Source organism: Microtus ochrogaster, chromosome 15 (assembly GCF_000317375.1).
Source record: "Microtus ochrogaster isolate Prairie Vole_2 chromosome 15, MicOch1.0, whole genome shotgun sequence".
In the NCBI taxonomy this organism is placed as follows: domain Eukaryota; kingdom Metazoa; phylum Chordata; class Mammalia; order Rodentia; family Cricetidae; genus Microtus; species Microtus ochrogaster.
In genome coordinates this window covers 1,274,674-1,291,435 of record NC_022017.1, presented here as the reverse complement: position 1 = coordinate 1,291,435, position 16,762 = coordinate 1,274,674, and the positions used below count along the sequence as shown (strand labels likewise).

Here is a 16,762-nt window from a genome sequence, read left to right as displayed (position 1 = left end):
ATAAGGAGACAATAAAAAGATAATGAAGAGAAAAAGAAACGAGAGGAAGGAAGGAAGAAAAACAGGGGGGGAAAAGGAACAAAAACCTTTGAAAAGAAATTTAGCTGGTGATGGAGGTTCCTGTTTTTTTACCCTTAGGAGCGAAGCAGCCCAACCAGCCCACACTGACTGGAAATCTGACCTACGGAGGCAACTCAGAAACAAACCACTAAAGTGGGGACCAGGGCCTTCCCCGCAAGACCTCCTCCCTTTGGGCTCCTCCTCCTGACGCTTCTCTGTGAGGTCTGTGCGGTCTGGTTTCGATTCCATAGGCTAGGTTAAATAACTGGTTTCAGAAGGGCCAGGAAGCAGTCGAGCTGACGCAGACAGAGAACTTCAGGATTTAAGGATCTCAGGAAGCGCTTTGGGTAGAAGTGAATACATGAGGCTGTGAACATGCGATTAACCGCAAGCTGGACGTGTGGATAGACGCTATGCTCGACAGCCTCTGGGTGCAAGTGTGCACTATGTCTAACGTGAGAGCGAGTCGGCGGCGGCGCTGCCTGCCTGCCCGAGGGGCTGCAAATCCGAACAGAACAGAAGCCGTCCTCAGCCCCTCACCTTTTCTACCTGTTTGAAACCTATCTCCCCTGAACCTCTGAGCACTCCACATTTTGCTTGGAGTTTCCCTGCTCTAGATTCAAGCAGAGCATGGTGCTCTAGAAGAAAGGCGAATTGTTCCTTCAAGATTTGGGGAAAGAACGATTAATCTCGGCCTCCAAAGCAAGAAGATAATCCTAACAGTCAATGGTGTGATTTTGTTTTGCATTTTTGCTTGAGATTTTAGTATGCAATTTTTAAAACTGTATTTAATAATTTTTATTCCAAAAGAAGATATACTCTTCCTTCTTTTTCACCGTCTTCAGAATTACCCCAGACCATCCTTGACCTCTCAAAAAAAAAAAAAAAAAAAAAAAAAAAAAAAAAAAAACCTCCGACAGTTTTCAGAGAGAACTGGGTACTTCTGGGCTTATGTCGGAAAGAGCCCAGCCTCATTTCTATCTATTCGCAGGGACCCTTAGGGTATCTGCCCCCAAAGAACTTCTAGGCCCTTCTGGAGCCAGCAAGGAGCTCCTGAACCCTCTTCTGCTCCTTTGCTCGCGGACCCAAAGACCGCAGAAGGCCCAGGAGGCCCAGTCCAGTTCAACAGGACTGCCCTTCGGTGTTTGTATCGGCGGGCGGAAAAAGTGAAAGGAGCCCGGGCCTTACTCTTAGGGCGGGTGGGATTTGTTGAGACACAGGCACAGCCTGAGCCCCCACTTTGGCCTGCAGCCCCTGGAATTTTCACTTCCTTGTTGAGGTAAGAAAAGGGGGAGACCCAGAGGAAGACTTAGGTGCAGGGCTCTCTACAATGGGGGAAGTTGAGGCGATAGCCTTTAAAAAGCAATGTATGGGTTGACTAGCAACACAGACTTCCCCTGGGGCCCATTCAGTGACCAAGGGTGGCCTTTGGGTAAGGCCAGTGGGCTCCGGGCAGATGCAGCAGACCGGGTAGCTAAGGCGGCCTGCGTGCCTTTGAACGCCAGGCCGGGACAATAGGACGGAAACTGCCTTCGCTCAAGGCCTCAGGAAGGCGAGTCCAAGGGGCAGGGCTTGGGACCCAGACTAGACAGGACTTTCCTCGATCCACACAAATGCTCTCTACCCGGGCCCTCGCTTTCACTTCTTTCCTTTTACCTCCATTAAGACAGATTCCAAAGTCTCGGAAAAAGCCAACAAGTTATTCACATCTGCATCCGTCTGAGCAAGCCAGCGGGCTCTTGCTTAACAGCGCTGGGTTTTCGTTTATCTTGAATAATTAGAGGCAAACATTTGTCCCAACGGGGGTCCCACTAAGGCTGATAAATTTGATTTCTGGTTTCATTAATGGGCCGTGTTTATCATACTTCTAATTATTTCAACTTTAAACACTACTCGTTCTTGTGAGGAGGTGGGGGTTGAAGCAGGAAGCTTTTCTCCTGAGGGTATCATTTCTACTAATAATGGTAAGAAACCTTAAGTAAGTCTCTTCACTTCATGACTGGGGTTGGAGGTGAGCCTGGGGTGAGGCAGGGGGGTCTGGCTGGTCAGGGAGAAAGTCTGGGTGACTTTGCTTCTCTCTCTCTCTCTCTCTCTCTCTCTCTCTCTCTCGTTTTTGTTTTTTGTTTTGTTTTTGTTTTGTTTTTTCTGAGACAGGGTTTCTCTTGATAGCTAGCCAGTTTCTGTCTGGGGGTGTGTTGTTTGAGGATTATTCTAGAATCTCGACTTCAACCTCCTCTGACTCTCACTATCTCCCCTCAGACTGGGTTCCAATTCCACTGTCCCCTGCAAAGCTCTTCCCTCAAAACCTTCTCTCTAGCCAGCACAGCACGTCCAAGATGGAGACACTGCCCCTTCCCCAGCTCCTGTCACTGAGGTAAAAGCTGGGAAGAGCTGAGGTAGTCCAGCCACACCTGGATGTTGGAAAAAGGGCCCTCCCAGAGTCCAGAACAGGGGACAAGGGCAGGGTTTTGAGAGGACAGACTCCAGGGACATGGAGGAAATAAAGGAGATGTGAAGGAGGAGGAGGAGCCCCCAAAGCCACATAGTTCTCTATTGCTTTGGTCTTTAATTTCATCGTCCCATAAATGAGGAAATATCAGTTCCCATACTAAATTTTTATCCCCAGATGATAAATATGACGGGAAATTTTCTTTGGGTCCTCGTAAAAGGGAACGGTTTCGATCAAACTCATGGGGAAAGACTTATGCAGATAATACAAACAGAGTGGCCATAAAGTCTCGGCTGTTTCCCGCGGGGTGGGCAGTGGAACAAATGGCTCCCCAGACTGACGGCTGCTGGGAACTGTCCCAAGTCTGGTTTGGGGCCTAAACAGCCTAACCTTGCCCTGGATAACACACAGGCTGAAGCCAGGGTGACCCCTGCAAACAAAAACACAAAATTATTTCAAATCTCCCCTGCCGGCCTGCAGGCCTGCAAACAAGCCTTACATGCCACAGATCTTTCAATTTTTTTTTTTTTTTTACCCTGGAATCAAGGGACCCATGGGTCTTCTTCTCCACACCTGGTTGGGGGAATTCGGGGCACAATTTTTTCCTTAGTCCACTTCCATTATAGCTGGCTAGGGCCTCCAGCAATCGGTCCAGCTTCTCCACTCACGCCGGTGCGCTCGACCCTGGAACCCTTTCTCAGCCAGGCTCTGGTCATTCGGAAAATGGGAAGCCCACTGCCTCTGCCCAGGAAAAAATGCAGGACTACCAGAAAGACAAGTTATTCTCCGGATTCCGTTTCCTGAGGAAGGGGTGGAGAGTTTAGTTCTCTTTGGAAGAAAGGTGATGGAGAAATCGAACGAACTATTTTAAACACACATTTCCCCTTGCTTCTTCACTTTAGTAATACACACACACACCAGACAGCTCTTTTTTTAAAAAAATATTCCCAAACCAATCGCTTTAAAAAAAGAAAAAAACTTCTCTGATGAGGTTTAATTGCGTCTTTCACTTCTTTCTGGCATGCATGCGCCACTCCTCCAACCCAATCAAGGCCTGCAAGTTCGGACTTTCTCTCCAGGAATATTTCTTGTTTTAGTAGGGACAAGGTCAAGCGGAAAAGAAGGGCTGCCAGGGCTTGGAGCAAAACACCCTACCAAACCCGCTCGAAGGCCAACAAAGGCCAGAGACTGGAGATGTTCATCCGGTAGGGCCCAGGCTGCAACTCCAGGGTTGGGGACAGGATACCTCTAGTCTTCAGCTTCCTCCTCCAGTGATCCCAAAGTCCACTAGGATCCTCCTTTGCCCAGCATCCCTTAAATGACCGTGACCTATCCCAGCCCACTCTAGACACTGGAGATTCCCAGTTAATCGCCCACAAGAAACTTGCAACTCAACTAACCTCCAAGACTGGTGGTCCGAAGCTCACAGGCCCAAGGGCCAAGCTGGAGAAACCAGGAGGCAGGAGAGCAGAAACTTTAGTCCTGATTGATTCTTTAACTTTCTCTTTCGCCCTAAGCCCACTGGAGATCCTTCCCGCCTCCCCCAAAGCATCACCAGGCACCCAGCCCAAGAAAAGAAGCGGTGGTTTGGAGTGAAGCAAGTGGAAGGTGAAGAGATGGGAAGGAATACCTGGAGCTTGTCTTGACCTTTTAATTTGAATTTGACTGTTTTGAGCCCTGGTTGCCTCACTCTCTCCCGCATTTTCTCCCTCTCCTCCCCCCTCTTCCCGGGAGTTAAGGGCTGGTTCTGTAAACAAACCCCACTCTTCCCAGAACATCCCCACGTTCCTCCACCCATCCCACCACCACTCCACCACCACCCCACCGCCCCTGCAGACTGGGGGGCGCTTTCTTTGTTCGCCAGGAAGGGCTCCCGTGCCCCTACCCCGAGGCAGCTGCTAGGTGGCGCTGTTACTCCACGCTGCGCGCTCCGCCTGCCGACAACTTGACCCCACTGACGTCACGGCCGTCTGAATCATCAAGGCCATTTTCAAATCCCATTGGTCTAGCCGTCACATGGTGAGGACCGAATGCTCGGATAATTATGGAGCTGATATTTCCCCCCTCCCCTTCTTTTTCCTCCCACCCCTCCAAACCCCCCCCCCCTTTCCTGATGGGGGAAAAAAGATGTCAGCTCGTCCGCTGTAGTATTGCTCCTTAAAAACCCCTCTCTCTGAAAATGACATGCCCTCGCAATGTAACTCCGAACTCGTACGCGGAGCCCTTGGCTGCGCCGGGAGGAGGAGAGCGCTATAACCGGAGCGCAGGAATGTATATGCAATCTGGGAGTGACTTCAACTGCGGGGTGATGAGGGGCTGCGGGCTCGCGCCCTCGCTTTCCAAGAGGGACGAGGGCAGCAGCCCCAACCTGGCCCTCAACACCTACCCGTCCTACCTCTCGCAGCTGGACTCCTGGGGCGACCCCAAAGCCGCCTACCGCCTGGAACAACCTGTTGGCAGGCCTCTGTCCTCCTGCTCCTACCCACCTAGTGTCAAGGAGGAGAATGTCTGCTGCATGTACAGTGCAGAGAAGAGGGCGAAAAGTGGTCCCGAGGCAGCTCTCTACTCCCACCCCCTGCCGGAGTCCTGCCTTGGGGAGCATGAGGTACCTGTACCCAGCTATTACCGCGCCAGCCCGAGCTACTCGGCGCTGGACAAAACGCCACACTGTGCTGGGGCCAACGACTTCGAAGCCCCTTTTGAGCAGCGGGCCAATCTCAACCCGCGCGCTGAACATCTGGAATCGCCTCAGCTTGGGGGCAAAGTGAGTTTTCCTGAGACCCCCAAGTCCGAAAGCCAGACCCCCAGTCCCAATGAGATCAAGACGGAGCAAAGTCTGGCGGGCCCAAAAAGCAGCCCCTCGGAGAATGAAAAGGAACGGGCCAAGATAGCAGACTCCAGCCCAGACACCTCGGATAACGAAGCTAAAGGTAAGGCTGGCTGGGCCCCGGGGCCGGCTAGGACGCTGGGGGCACTGGTCTTCGTGTTCAGAGAGGGTTGAGCAGAGGCCTAGGGAACTCGGGGGTTCTGAAAATACCTGAGTTTGAGGATTCTGTTTGCCAATCGCCTGGGTGGTGGAGTGTCATTTAGCAGGGGAAGGTAAAAGGCGACTTGGAAGTACCAGGCCAGCCCGGCCTTTGGGTACATAGGCGGAGGACATGAGTATTACAGGCAGCCTGCGGGTACCCTGTGCTGCACCAGATCCGTGGTCATTCCTTGGCGCGTGATGGCTTTGGTTTGCTTTTTTCAATGAGGGTGTCCTGGGGGCTCATGTCTCCAGTTAAGGTCAAAGCGCACAAAATGCTTAAAATGGCGATCCTTGGGCAGGGGACTAGAGAAGGCTTAGAGATGAATCATTTATCTTCAGTGCATTTTCCTAGTTGGAAAAAATGTTTCCTACGAAACACAGTTTGTTGTTTGTGGGTCCGATTTGTGCGTACAGCTTGCACCCCTGCGATTTCTGTCTCGGCAGGGGCCTTGGGCAATGAAGCTGAGGCCGGAAGGGGTGGAGGTGGAGGGCTGCCCGCCACATCCCTCCCTCCTCCAGATGCTTGGCTTGTGGGCTTTGGATCAGGGCATTGGAAATGTTTCTTTCCTTCCTTCTTTTTTCTTTCCTTTCTTTTCTTTTTTGATCTTTAAAAAAAATTTCTTTTCTCTATTTTTACTAGTTATGTTTTTCCCATTGTTTTTCAAAAGCTGCTTAATAAGTGAGTGCTGGAAATTTTCTGTGTGCGTGGCAAGCGGTTTACTCCTGAGAAGGAGTGAGGCATTGGTTGGATTTCTTTGTGATTTTTGGTTCAAGAAGGAATGTTCAGCCAGAGTTCAAGCTCAGGGTTCAAGATTCATTTCCTCTGTAGCTGGGGGCATCAGGACCCTTTGCTGCTATCTATGGGGAAAATACAGAGTTTGAAACAGGAACAGGATTGAGATGCTGAGGTCAATGACTTTCCCTGAAAAGTTGGAGCAAAAAAAAAAAAATAGAAAAGGCCCAATAGGGAAGAATAAACCCGCTCCTCCAGACACTGGCTCCTGGTGGTGTGCGAGGCTGACTCCTTGGTGTAAAGGTAGATGAATTGAAAGCTAATCAAGCTGGGGATGTCCTGAACCTTGTGTGTAGTGCTTTGTATATGGACACAACTGCACATTCATGTCTGCAGGCAACCTGTGCCCCCCTCACACACACACACACACACACACACACACACACACACACACCCCTCTTGTGTTCCTCACATACTCATTCATCCTCACACATGCACATGCACTCTTTTAGCGCACAAGGGCAAAGCCTTACCCTCTGGGGTCTGCTCTGCAAAGATAGCCTTGGTAAATCAGTCCTTAGAGATTTTGGCCAGAAGATGACCATGTCTGTGCCTGTGAAGATGAGGGCATGAGGCACCATATCACACACATGCCATTATGGAACACATATAAGCGACGTTTAATTTCATCCACTGGGGTAGAGGACTGTGGCAGAACAAACTTTGTCCTAACCATACCAAGAAGCAAAGTCAAGGTTAATAAATCTACCACCTAAACCCAAACGACAATCACTTTGATAGACTCCCCTTCTCTCCTTCTCCCCCTTCCTACACCAAACTAACACCCAGAGGTTGCACTTTCTGTTCTCCTTTTTCTTCACCCTTTTTGGTGTTTTCTTCAGGCCAGAGGGAAAGAGCTTTTGGCTAAGGTCCATTTGCAATTTTTTTCCTCCTCTTAAAACCCAACAACCCCAATAAAAAAATCAACAGGGCAGAGTAAGATGTGGAGAGCCTGTAAACAGCTTGGCAAGAAGCTGCAGGTGCAGAATGGAGAATAATTAAAGACACTGACATTTTTGGACTATAGCTTCAAGTTTGCATCCCCCCCACTCCCACCCCTCACCCCGACTGTTTTCCTGGTTGCCCTAGGAAACTCTCCCACCACTAATCCCTACAAAACCCTGGACCCAGAAGCCTCACTTGACTTAAGGAAAAAAGGAAGTAGGGTGCACACTAGCTGTCAGCAAAGTTATTTGCTAGGTATCAATGACTCCCTAGTCTTTAAACTATATTTTCCCCTTTAAAGGGTGGCCGTGTTCCTTTCTGTTACCTGAAGATCAAGGTTGATCCATTTCAGCAAAAATACCTACTAGGAAGAGAAGCTAACAATATCCCTTCTGTGTATACGTGTGAGTGTGTGAGAGTGTATGTGTGTGAGTGTGTGTGTGAGTGTGTGTGTTTCAAACACCCATCTACACATAGACTCTAGGGGACTACAATACCTTAGGGTGTCTCCCTTCCTTGACCTTAAGTCCTCTCTGGTCAGGGGAAGTTTTCTGAGAATCGCCTCAGAACTGGCACCTCTGCCCCCGCTGCTCAGACAGGCTTTTCTGCCTCGCTGTACCTGAAGCTCATGGCCAGGAGAGAAGGGGGGAGCTAAAGTTCTAAAAAGACAGCAATCTTGTGGCAATTCAGGTGGGAATAAGAGCTGGGGGCCTAGTGCAGGCAGTCCTGAGATGTCTTTGGCTGCAGAGACAGGGACAGAACCCCTTCAAGGAGTGAGGGGTTAAAGCTCTCCAGGAAATGACTCTGAGCTGCGGGGTAGAGGGCATTGAAGATTTTTTTTTTCCTGTCTGACTGGATTTTTTTGAGATCTGGAGCAGAAAAGAGTTGAAGGAAAGCCTGGTGAGGTTTAGGGTAATCCCCCGGATCAGGAGAGACATTCGGAATCTGTTAGGTTAAGGTGAGCTTGACTAATTTAAATTTAGTAAATACTTTGAGCATAAGCACCATCTTTCTTCCCTCTAAGTCTGGACCCCTAAGGATTTCCAAAAGCCCCAGAGAATATGCCCCCCAGGCTTGTGCAGCCAGAGTAGCATCTTCATTTGCCCTCACCCCAAGAGGCTTCCAAAAGCTGCATCCCCAGGGCTTGCTGCTTCCAGGGATACTTATGTAAATAATGTTATTTTTAACAGAGGAGATAAAGGCAGAAAACACCACAGGAAATTGGCTGACAGCAAAGAGCGGAAGGAAGAAGAGGTGCCCCTATACTAAACACCAGACGCTGGAATTGGAGAAAGAATTTCTGTTCAATATGTATTTGACGCGAGAGCGCCGCCTGGAGATTAGCAAGACCATTAACCTTACAGACAGACAAGTCAAAATCTGGTTTCAAAATCGCAGAATGAAACTCAAGAAAATGAACAGAGAGAATCGGATCCGGGAACTGACCTCCAATTTTAATTTCACCTGAGCCAGCGTCATCCCCCCCTCCCCATCTCTCCTTTTCCTGCCCCTCCTCCCTTTGTGCCTGGTGGTATTTTTTTCCCTCCCTGAGTATAAATGCAACGCGCCTGCAAAGAAAAAAAAAGCAAAGACCTCAGACTCTCCTTCCAAGGGACCTATGGTTTGTGCTGCAAGGATGCTTCCACCTAAAGCATGAGAAATGGGGTGCTGGGTTTTGGGGTGTTGTGCGTGCCCTCAAGGATGGGGTGGGAGTGTGGCTGGTGTGTGTGTCGTGTAACCCCACTCACCCATGCACTCACAGGCAGCATTCTGCTCCCCATGCAAGCTAAGACAGAATCCACCCCATTATAGAGAGAAGAAAGAGGGGAAATCAACCAGAGAGGGTCTGTAACCTCGGAGAGCATAGTCAGATTGCTCCCTCCTTGCTGCATTTCCCCCCTTAGAATAATAGACAGTCTTGAAAATTTGTCTAGTATTTGTGTGTTTGTCATAGCGCCCAGCATCTAGACCCAGCCCTCCTTGTGTCTTTCCCTTCCAGTGACTCTGAGAATCTGCTTGAAGGATTTGTACTGCTTTCTGCTTTTCTCCCACCCCTCCCAGCACCCTGTCTCTCCCTTCTACTAACATCTCAGAAATTCCATCAAGAACAAAATAATTAAAAATAGAACATAGCAAAGTAAAGACACCCCCCCCCCGGAGTTGTCCTGTCCCTGTCTGGGAGTTGTGTTATTTAAAGATATTCTGTATGTTGTATCTTTTGCATGTAGCTTCCTTAATGGAGAAAAATCCTAATAAATTTCCGGAATCTTAATCCTCAAATGGGTGTTTTTTTGTTTTTAGTGGCTTTTTTTAAGAGACACCCCCTCCCCCAAAACACTGAGTGTGTGGATATGTGTGTGTTTTGTGTTTGACTCATCTTCTACAGCCTTTCCAGAATGTCTCTTGGCAGGTTTAATGTAAGTGAGAGACCATAACGTTGATTTAAATATTATCCAGGTGACCACAATAAGTCAAGGTCATAAAACAGTAATGTCAGGACGGTCTTGGTGCGCGCGAGAGGTGGATTTTATGATCTGCAAATATAATGTGGGGCTGCAGTAAAAGATGCATTTAAAGGTGACTGAGGAGGGAAGAGGCAGAGAGCACACTGCAATCTTGAGGAGCAGACGGATCTGATTGCCTTCGGTACTGGGGGTGGGTACACCCCACCACTGCTGGGGAGCACCTCAGGAACCCCCACCCATCTAAACAGAGGAATAAACTTAACCACCGGAGAGGCACCAGGACCTCAGCCTCACCCCCGCCCCTCGACAGCAGCTAACAGCAGCGCCAGCGGCAGCAAGAGAAGGAGGAGCGGCGACAAGGTAAGAGAATCGGTTTCTTGTTCTTCTCTTGACGGTGGACTGAGGACTAGTGGCGTCCCCAGGTGCCTGGCGAGCAGCGGGTAGAACAAGGAGGAAGGTGTTTTAGGGCTTCTGTGTTTGCTGAGAGCTTCGGATTTGTCTGTGGCTGCCGTCAGTGGAGGGCAGCGGCTCTGAACTCCCTATCCTCTCCCACTGCTACCGTGGGGTTTGGGGTTAAAGGGGGGTAAATTGGTGGTTTGGGCTTCTTTATATTTGCAGTCACTTAGGATTGTTTGGAAGTCCACCCATTAATTAGTTTAGGTGTCTCTCGGTCTGGTTGTATTTTGGGGAAAATAGGGTTGGAGCTTGAAGCTTAGGTTTTCTTGTTTTTGCTGGTATAGGAGTGAACCTTGTCTATGTTCTTGGTCCTTGTGTTTTCTAGCTGTAGGGCTTTGCCAGGCAGTGACCTTACTGGAAGGAAAGCAGAGCACAGGCGCTGTGGTCCAGACACCCCTGTTTGCTGAGAAGCCTGAGGCACAGGGAGTCTGAGAGGAGAGCACAGGAGAGTCAGATGGACAAGACAGGGGACCTAGCTCAAGAGTGGAAGAATGATCCAGCTCCCTGCCCCCCAGGACCAGGCCCAGATGCAGGGGCATAGCTCTACTGCAGTACTGGGGGTGGGGCAGGTATTTAGTGGCTAGAGGCCCCATCTTACCAGATTTTCCAAATGCAGTTTGCTTATACCAGAAACTAATGGAGGCAATCGGATCCTTTGCCTACCCAGCCACCCAAAGTCTGCTCTCTAGTCCTTAGGGAGATTGTAAGGGTGGAAAGGGGATCGGGCTGAATTTCTTTCTTCCCTAAGCCCCTTCCCTTCTGCTTTGGATAGATGCAAAGCCAAAACTCCGGCCCTGCTTGCTCAGCTGATCTGTGGCTTAGGTAGTTTCATGTTGTTGGGATTGAGTTTTGAACTCGGCAACAAGAAACTGCCTGAGTTACATCAGTCGGTTTTCGTCGAGGGCCCCAATCCACCTCTCCTAACCCTTCCCTCCCCTGTGGGACTGCCCCACCATCCTCATTCCAGATAGGGCAAAGTGGGTGCAGACTGAGGAGGGCAGGCTGTGAGTGGAGGCCATGGGACAAATTCTGGACAACCCTGCTTTACAGCCGTCTCCTTCTCAGCCTGCCCCAATGTCTGCAACTGAGGGAGAGGGTTTTTCTTTCTCCCCTGTAGCTATTGTCTCCTGGCTCCAGCTGATAGACAAAGAAAGTCCAGCCAATTCCAAGGAAATCCTGGAGTTTACCTTTGGCCTGTTGGGCCAGTTCAGTTGGGCAGCAGGGTGGGGAAGAGTCGATAAAGGAAAGAAAAGCTCATAGAAAAAGGAGAATCCCTGAAATGGTTAGTGTCTCTCCCTGCCACCTCTAGAGAGAGAGCAGGGCTCCTTAGGAAAGTGGGGGTGTTGTTCTAAGAGTTAAGGAATTCTGAGAACTGTGGTTTCCCCTACCCTCCACAGCTCCATCTCCAGGGAAAAGATGCATAGGGGAAGTGGGTAGGTTACTGGAGAAACACCAAGTCCAAGTAGAAGTCGTCCCAAACACACCCCATGAAGGGCAAAAGCCCTTCTATTTGCCTGTTGCCGCTAGGCCTTGGTCTGTGTGTCTGCTAGACTGTGGCTGCTAAGCATTTGCCTGTCCTGTGTTCTGTGGAAATGTCTGAGTAAACAGAAGCTGCCAGCCCCCACTGTTACCATATTGTTGGGAAGGCTGATGCTAGGGGGAAGAATGGGGCAGAGGGAGGTCTGAGCAATGAGAAACTTAACAGGTCTCCTCCACTGTGTTCCCCTCGGCTTTCTCAATTCTGGCCTTGGTTTCTACGGAGAAGGATCTCAAAGAAGGTTTCTTGGTCTTCAAAAGAAAAAATTGGGGTCTGGGGAAAAGGGAGACAGACAGCTCTGTTTTTAGAGACTGGAAGGAGGTCTAGTCCTAGGGACCCTTTCCATAACTATGATCATGAAAGCAGGGAATACCATATGCAATCATGTCTCTAACAAACTATCATGGAGAATTTTATATTCTCAACATGGTGTCCAAGAAGAAAACAGTGTGACCTTACATGCATGTAGATTTTTTTTCCTTATCTGTACCTTCTAGGTTTTCTGGTGTCTCTGAGATCAATCAGCGTGCATGCCTGTCTGTCTCTCAAATTTATTTTGCCTTCCATGGACATTGGAGGAGAAAATGGCCATAGACTCTCCCTTTTCCAGCTGAATTTTCGGTCTGTCTGTCCTCCACTCCTTTGTAGCAGGAAAAGTATTCAAATTTCTATAGCTCCCAGAGAAATAGGGAGATTTCCAGAAAAAATAATAGGCTAATAGGTAGTGGAAGATATATAAGGAGATGCCTTGGTTTGGGAACCCATGCAGCCTTTAGCTTCAGAGACTATTTGGGTAAAAAGAACCTCAGGCTGGAGCAAGGTGTTCAAGATCACTTGGCTAACAGAAATCGCCCCGATGGGCCGAAATTTATCAACATAGGGCTTCTGTGCCTGAGTGCCTTTGACCCTATTTCCATTTCAAAGTTGATGGGCTTAAAGGAGGTGGTCAAAGAGTCAGGGGTCAGAGCATCCCCTCCCTAGATTGGGAGAAAGAGAGCAAGGTCTCATAGGGCCAAGGTGAGGGCCAGTCTTATGGTCAGAGTCCATCCCGGGGGCCCTGGGACTGTGGATCACGGCTAAGGCGATGGTAATTATTTATTCGCTTCGCTAGAAGGGAGTCTTCAGAAGTAACAGCGTGAAGAGGAGGGAAAAAATTATCTCTCTCATCTGAGGATATTAAGATGGATTTTTATTTCTTAAAGGACCCTCCCCGCCGAGAGCACATAAGCGTAAACTTAATATATGCTCCACAACCCAACTCTAGAAATCGCAATAAAAGTTAAAACCTCCCCTACTGGTTTTTTTTAATTATGATATGGGAAAGGGGAGCAGGATTTATAGAGTTGAACTCTGGCGTGTGTTTGAGACTTGCGGGAGCAGGAGGAAAAGGCAAGAGCTCACCAAGGAGAGCCTTGGTCTCTGAGACGTCTCGCAGCTGTGGGGTCTCAGGCTCAGCCCAGCTGTGGCCTCAATCCTCTGTGGCCTTCCTGGGACCTCACCCAGGCAATCGGCCTTGCCTCGGTTCACTCGCTGGGAGACGCAGCCCTTTTTGGGAACAGGTGACGTGAAGGCGGCAAGCGGGCATGGGGGGGGGGGCTATAAATGAGAAGAGTAGCGTATAGAGCTTTGTGTGGGTCCCTTGTTGGGGACGAGGTTTGCCTAAGTGTAACCCAGCGGATGGCTGGATTCGGAGGGGTATCCATCCGGGCGGATGAGAGAGCAGGGACAAGGTGGACTGTGTGTGGACATTGTCTGCAGACTAAGCAAAGCAGACTCCTGGGCTGTGGTCAGCGGCGAGCTGGGCAACCGGATGTTGAGTCTGTAGGAAGGACCTTGAGGTCTGTTGGGTGTTCAGGCTGCCGGGTGGCGGCAGCCCGGAGTACCGGGGAAGCGTGCTGTGCGCCCGGCGCGGCGGTCATCCTAGCCGAGGCAGAAGGCCCTGCACACCTCTGCGGGCGGTTACTGGGCTGTGTCCCGAACAACCAAACTAAGATCGAACCAATGATCACAGCATGAAAATAAATGCAGTTTGGGTCTTTTTCCCCCCTCTCTATATAAGCGGTCCTTTCTTTTTTTTTTTCTTTCGGAGATACCTGGATTTGGTCCAGAGCAGGTTGCCCGCGGGAGGGCCCCGCCAGCGGCAGCATGCGAGGGAGGGAGGGAGGGCGAAGAAGGGAGGGAGGGTAGGAGGGCGGGTGGCGGCGGTTGCGGTGGTCAGGGCTTCCCTCCCTGGGCGGGAGGCGGCTGTCCTGCGTCTGGGGCTGTGAGGAGCGGAGGAACAGGTAACGGAGGCTTCCCAAGGCGGGATTGGACCAAGCCTAAAGTACCAAGCCTGGGGGCAAGGGGGGCTCTGCCTGAGGTCCTGGCAGGAGAGAAGGTAGGGAGATCGGCGCCAGTCAGGCCTGGCAAGGAGGCCTTGGGATGTTCAACCTGTGTATGATTTCAGCCTCACACTCATGTTGTGAGTCTGTCTGCCTTGGGAGATGCCGCTTGCCTGTCTGTCTGAGACTTCTCAAACCCGGACACTCCTTCCAAAGGCTGAGAAAAATTCGTCGTCGGAATGTGTACTTTTATTCATTGGATTCTCTGCAACTCGGCGGGGCGGCACCCCCAAGTTGGAAGGGAGTTTCTTCCTGTTTTCTGGACGTGGAGTTCTTTGGCTCCCTCCGCCACGGGCTGAGTTTTTCCGGTTCTAGGTTCGCGAGTCGCCCTGAGGTTTGAAGCTAGACAGCTCCTAGTCGGGCAGGGAGGGCGCGGAAGAGGGGGGGGGGAGGCCCGCGGCTCCTTAATTGTACTTCGAGCTTGTATTGTCTCTCATTTCGCCACCTACGCTTCCTCAGTCTGGGCTCCAAAGTCACTGCAAATTTCCTTGCGATACATACATCACACAAAAGATCAGGTAACAACGTGCTCAGAGTCAATGAGAGTCAGAACACTGGGCAGCCCCGGCTCTGGGGCGGCTCCCCTATCCAGCCACTCCCCAGGCTGGAAAACCGGACTGTGTTGGGGGAGCCGGAAATAACACCGTTTGCTGCGGAGCGGCAGGGCGGGGGCGCGGGCGCGAAGGCAGGCCGGCAGGCCGTGGCGTTGAGAGGGCCACGTTCACAGGCCCTGGGGGTTTCACGCTTGCTGAGCTTGGGGGCCTGGCTCCTGGTGTTCAGGGATCCCAGATACCCACCTTGAGTGGGGGTAGCACGTGGATCTCCTCGCGGCAGGCAGGAGAGCTCAGTTTCTGCTTCCAGTGCAGGCCTTAGCTAGAAGGAGTTGTGTGTGGGTGTGTTTTTCTCAACAAAGAGGGATCAGGAGAGATGGGGTGGGAAGTAGAAAGGGAACCAGGGAGGGGGCGGGGAAGGGGAGAGGGCAGCGGAGGGATGAAATGAGCCCATTTCAGGGGAGAAGGAAAATGAAAGCAACCGGCCTTCTCGGTTCTAGGCGGAGGCTGAGGAGCAGCTAGCGGGCTCCCTGCCTGCGGCGGTTCGAATGACCCGCTGGGGGCACAGAGGAAAGACTGTTTTAAATTTAATCCGAACTTGACGGTGTGAATTGAACCGGAGGGAATTTAAATCATTAAAAGGGAGACACCCGGCAGGGGGAGGGGGTGATGACTCTAGCCTATCTGTTTGTCTGTCCTTCCCACGGTGCTAGCTTGATTGTGGTCTCAGTTGCTCAGGTTTGACGGGATAGAGGAAGTGTGCCCCTCCCCCCTCAGGGCACTCCTCTCCTGTGCCCACTGAAATCTGTTGGATGTGTTTGGGGAAAGGTAGGAACTCCAGCGAATACAGAACTGTCAACTAGACCTGGCCTTTTCCCTCCCCAACAGTTACTCCTGGCATCCTCAGGTCTCTCAGGTTGCTCCAGCGGGGCTAAGGAAAATGGAAAGGGATGGTTTGGATGAGAGAAAGTCCTGGAATAGAATAGAAGAGCAATTGAACCCCAAGATGAGACCCTCCTTTTGGTATCCCCACATCTTTGCAAGCCTAGATTTAGAGAAAACCACTTCCCATCCCTGATCTGCTAGCTTTTAAATGTGACAACCCACACGCAGGACCTAGGCCTAGTGGGCTCTGGACTCCCAGTGTCTATCAGATCCCTTCCTTAAGACTTCTTCTTTCTGAGAGGCATAGACAGAATGGGGCATTGGCAAGGAGGGGCCTGTGGGCGAGGCCTGCTTCCCAGTCTACAGCTGAGCCTGCTTCTGAGTGGGGAGGGTCTGGAGTTTTTGATCTCAAAAGGAAGGCAAGGCAACTGTCTCTCTTCTGCTTCCTGAAGGATCTGAGGGAGACAGGGGTCCCTGAATGGTGCTCCTGAGTGCCAGTTGCAGCAGCCTCTGCAGGGTAGGCAGGCTGGGTGTGCAGGCTGCTCAGGAGCTGAAAAGAAGGTTGTGTGCAAAGGGCGTAGGAGAGAAGGGAGGTCTCATTATAGTCAAGATATCTAAAGAGGGGCTCTCTCAAATAGACGAGGGTTCTTAAGAACTTCTGTTTAGGAACATTGGGGTAGAGACAGACAGGCCCTGGCGCCCTGTGAAGATGCAGAAAAGAGCAGGCATGCTGTCTCTTCCCCTTCTATGTCTTCCTCTTTGACTAGAATGTGGCTTAGCCCCCAGCAGCTGAAGTGACTGCCGGGCTAACTCAGATTCTGTGTCCCACCGGCCTAGTATTCCCACCGGAGCAGGTCTCCCAGAGGGGGAGGAAAGGAGGCCTCTTACGCCATTGTGTCCAGACAGAAGTGGCCGCCGCGCCCGGAGCGGTCCCGCGGCAAAGCCCGGACAAGCAAGAGAACGGCACAATGCCACGGCTGCTCCTGCGGCTGCTCTGCTGCTCCGTCAGCCTGCGCCCAGCCCCAGCCCAGCCCCATCCTGCCTGTGCCTCTCTGTGCCCTTCCCTTCCTTGTTTTTTGAGAGTCTTCCTTTCCTTGTTCTTAGGTCTCTTCATCTCGCCTGCCTTCTTTTCCTTAATTCATTCATTCATTCATTCTCTCCTCTCTCTCTCTCTCTCTCTCTCTCTCTCTCTCTCTCTCTCTCTCTCTCTCC

General features: G+C 50.9%; 1 protein-coding gene across 1 annotated transcript; it reads left to right on the top strand.

Annotated features, from left to right (window-relative positions):
• Nucleotides 1-4,688: 4,688 nt before the first annotated feature.
• Hoxc10 (homeobox C10) lies at nt 4,689-8,743 on the top strand. Its single transcript, XM_005353795.2, has 2 exons — nt 4,689-5,439; nt 8,466-8,743. The coding sequence occupies exons 1-2, from the start codon at nt 4,689-4,691 to the stop codon at nt 8,741-8,743; spliced, it is 1,029 nt and encodes a 342-aa protein (XP_005353852.1).
• The last annotated feature ends 8,019 nt before the right edge of the window (nt 8,744-16,762 follow it).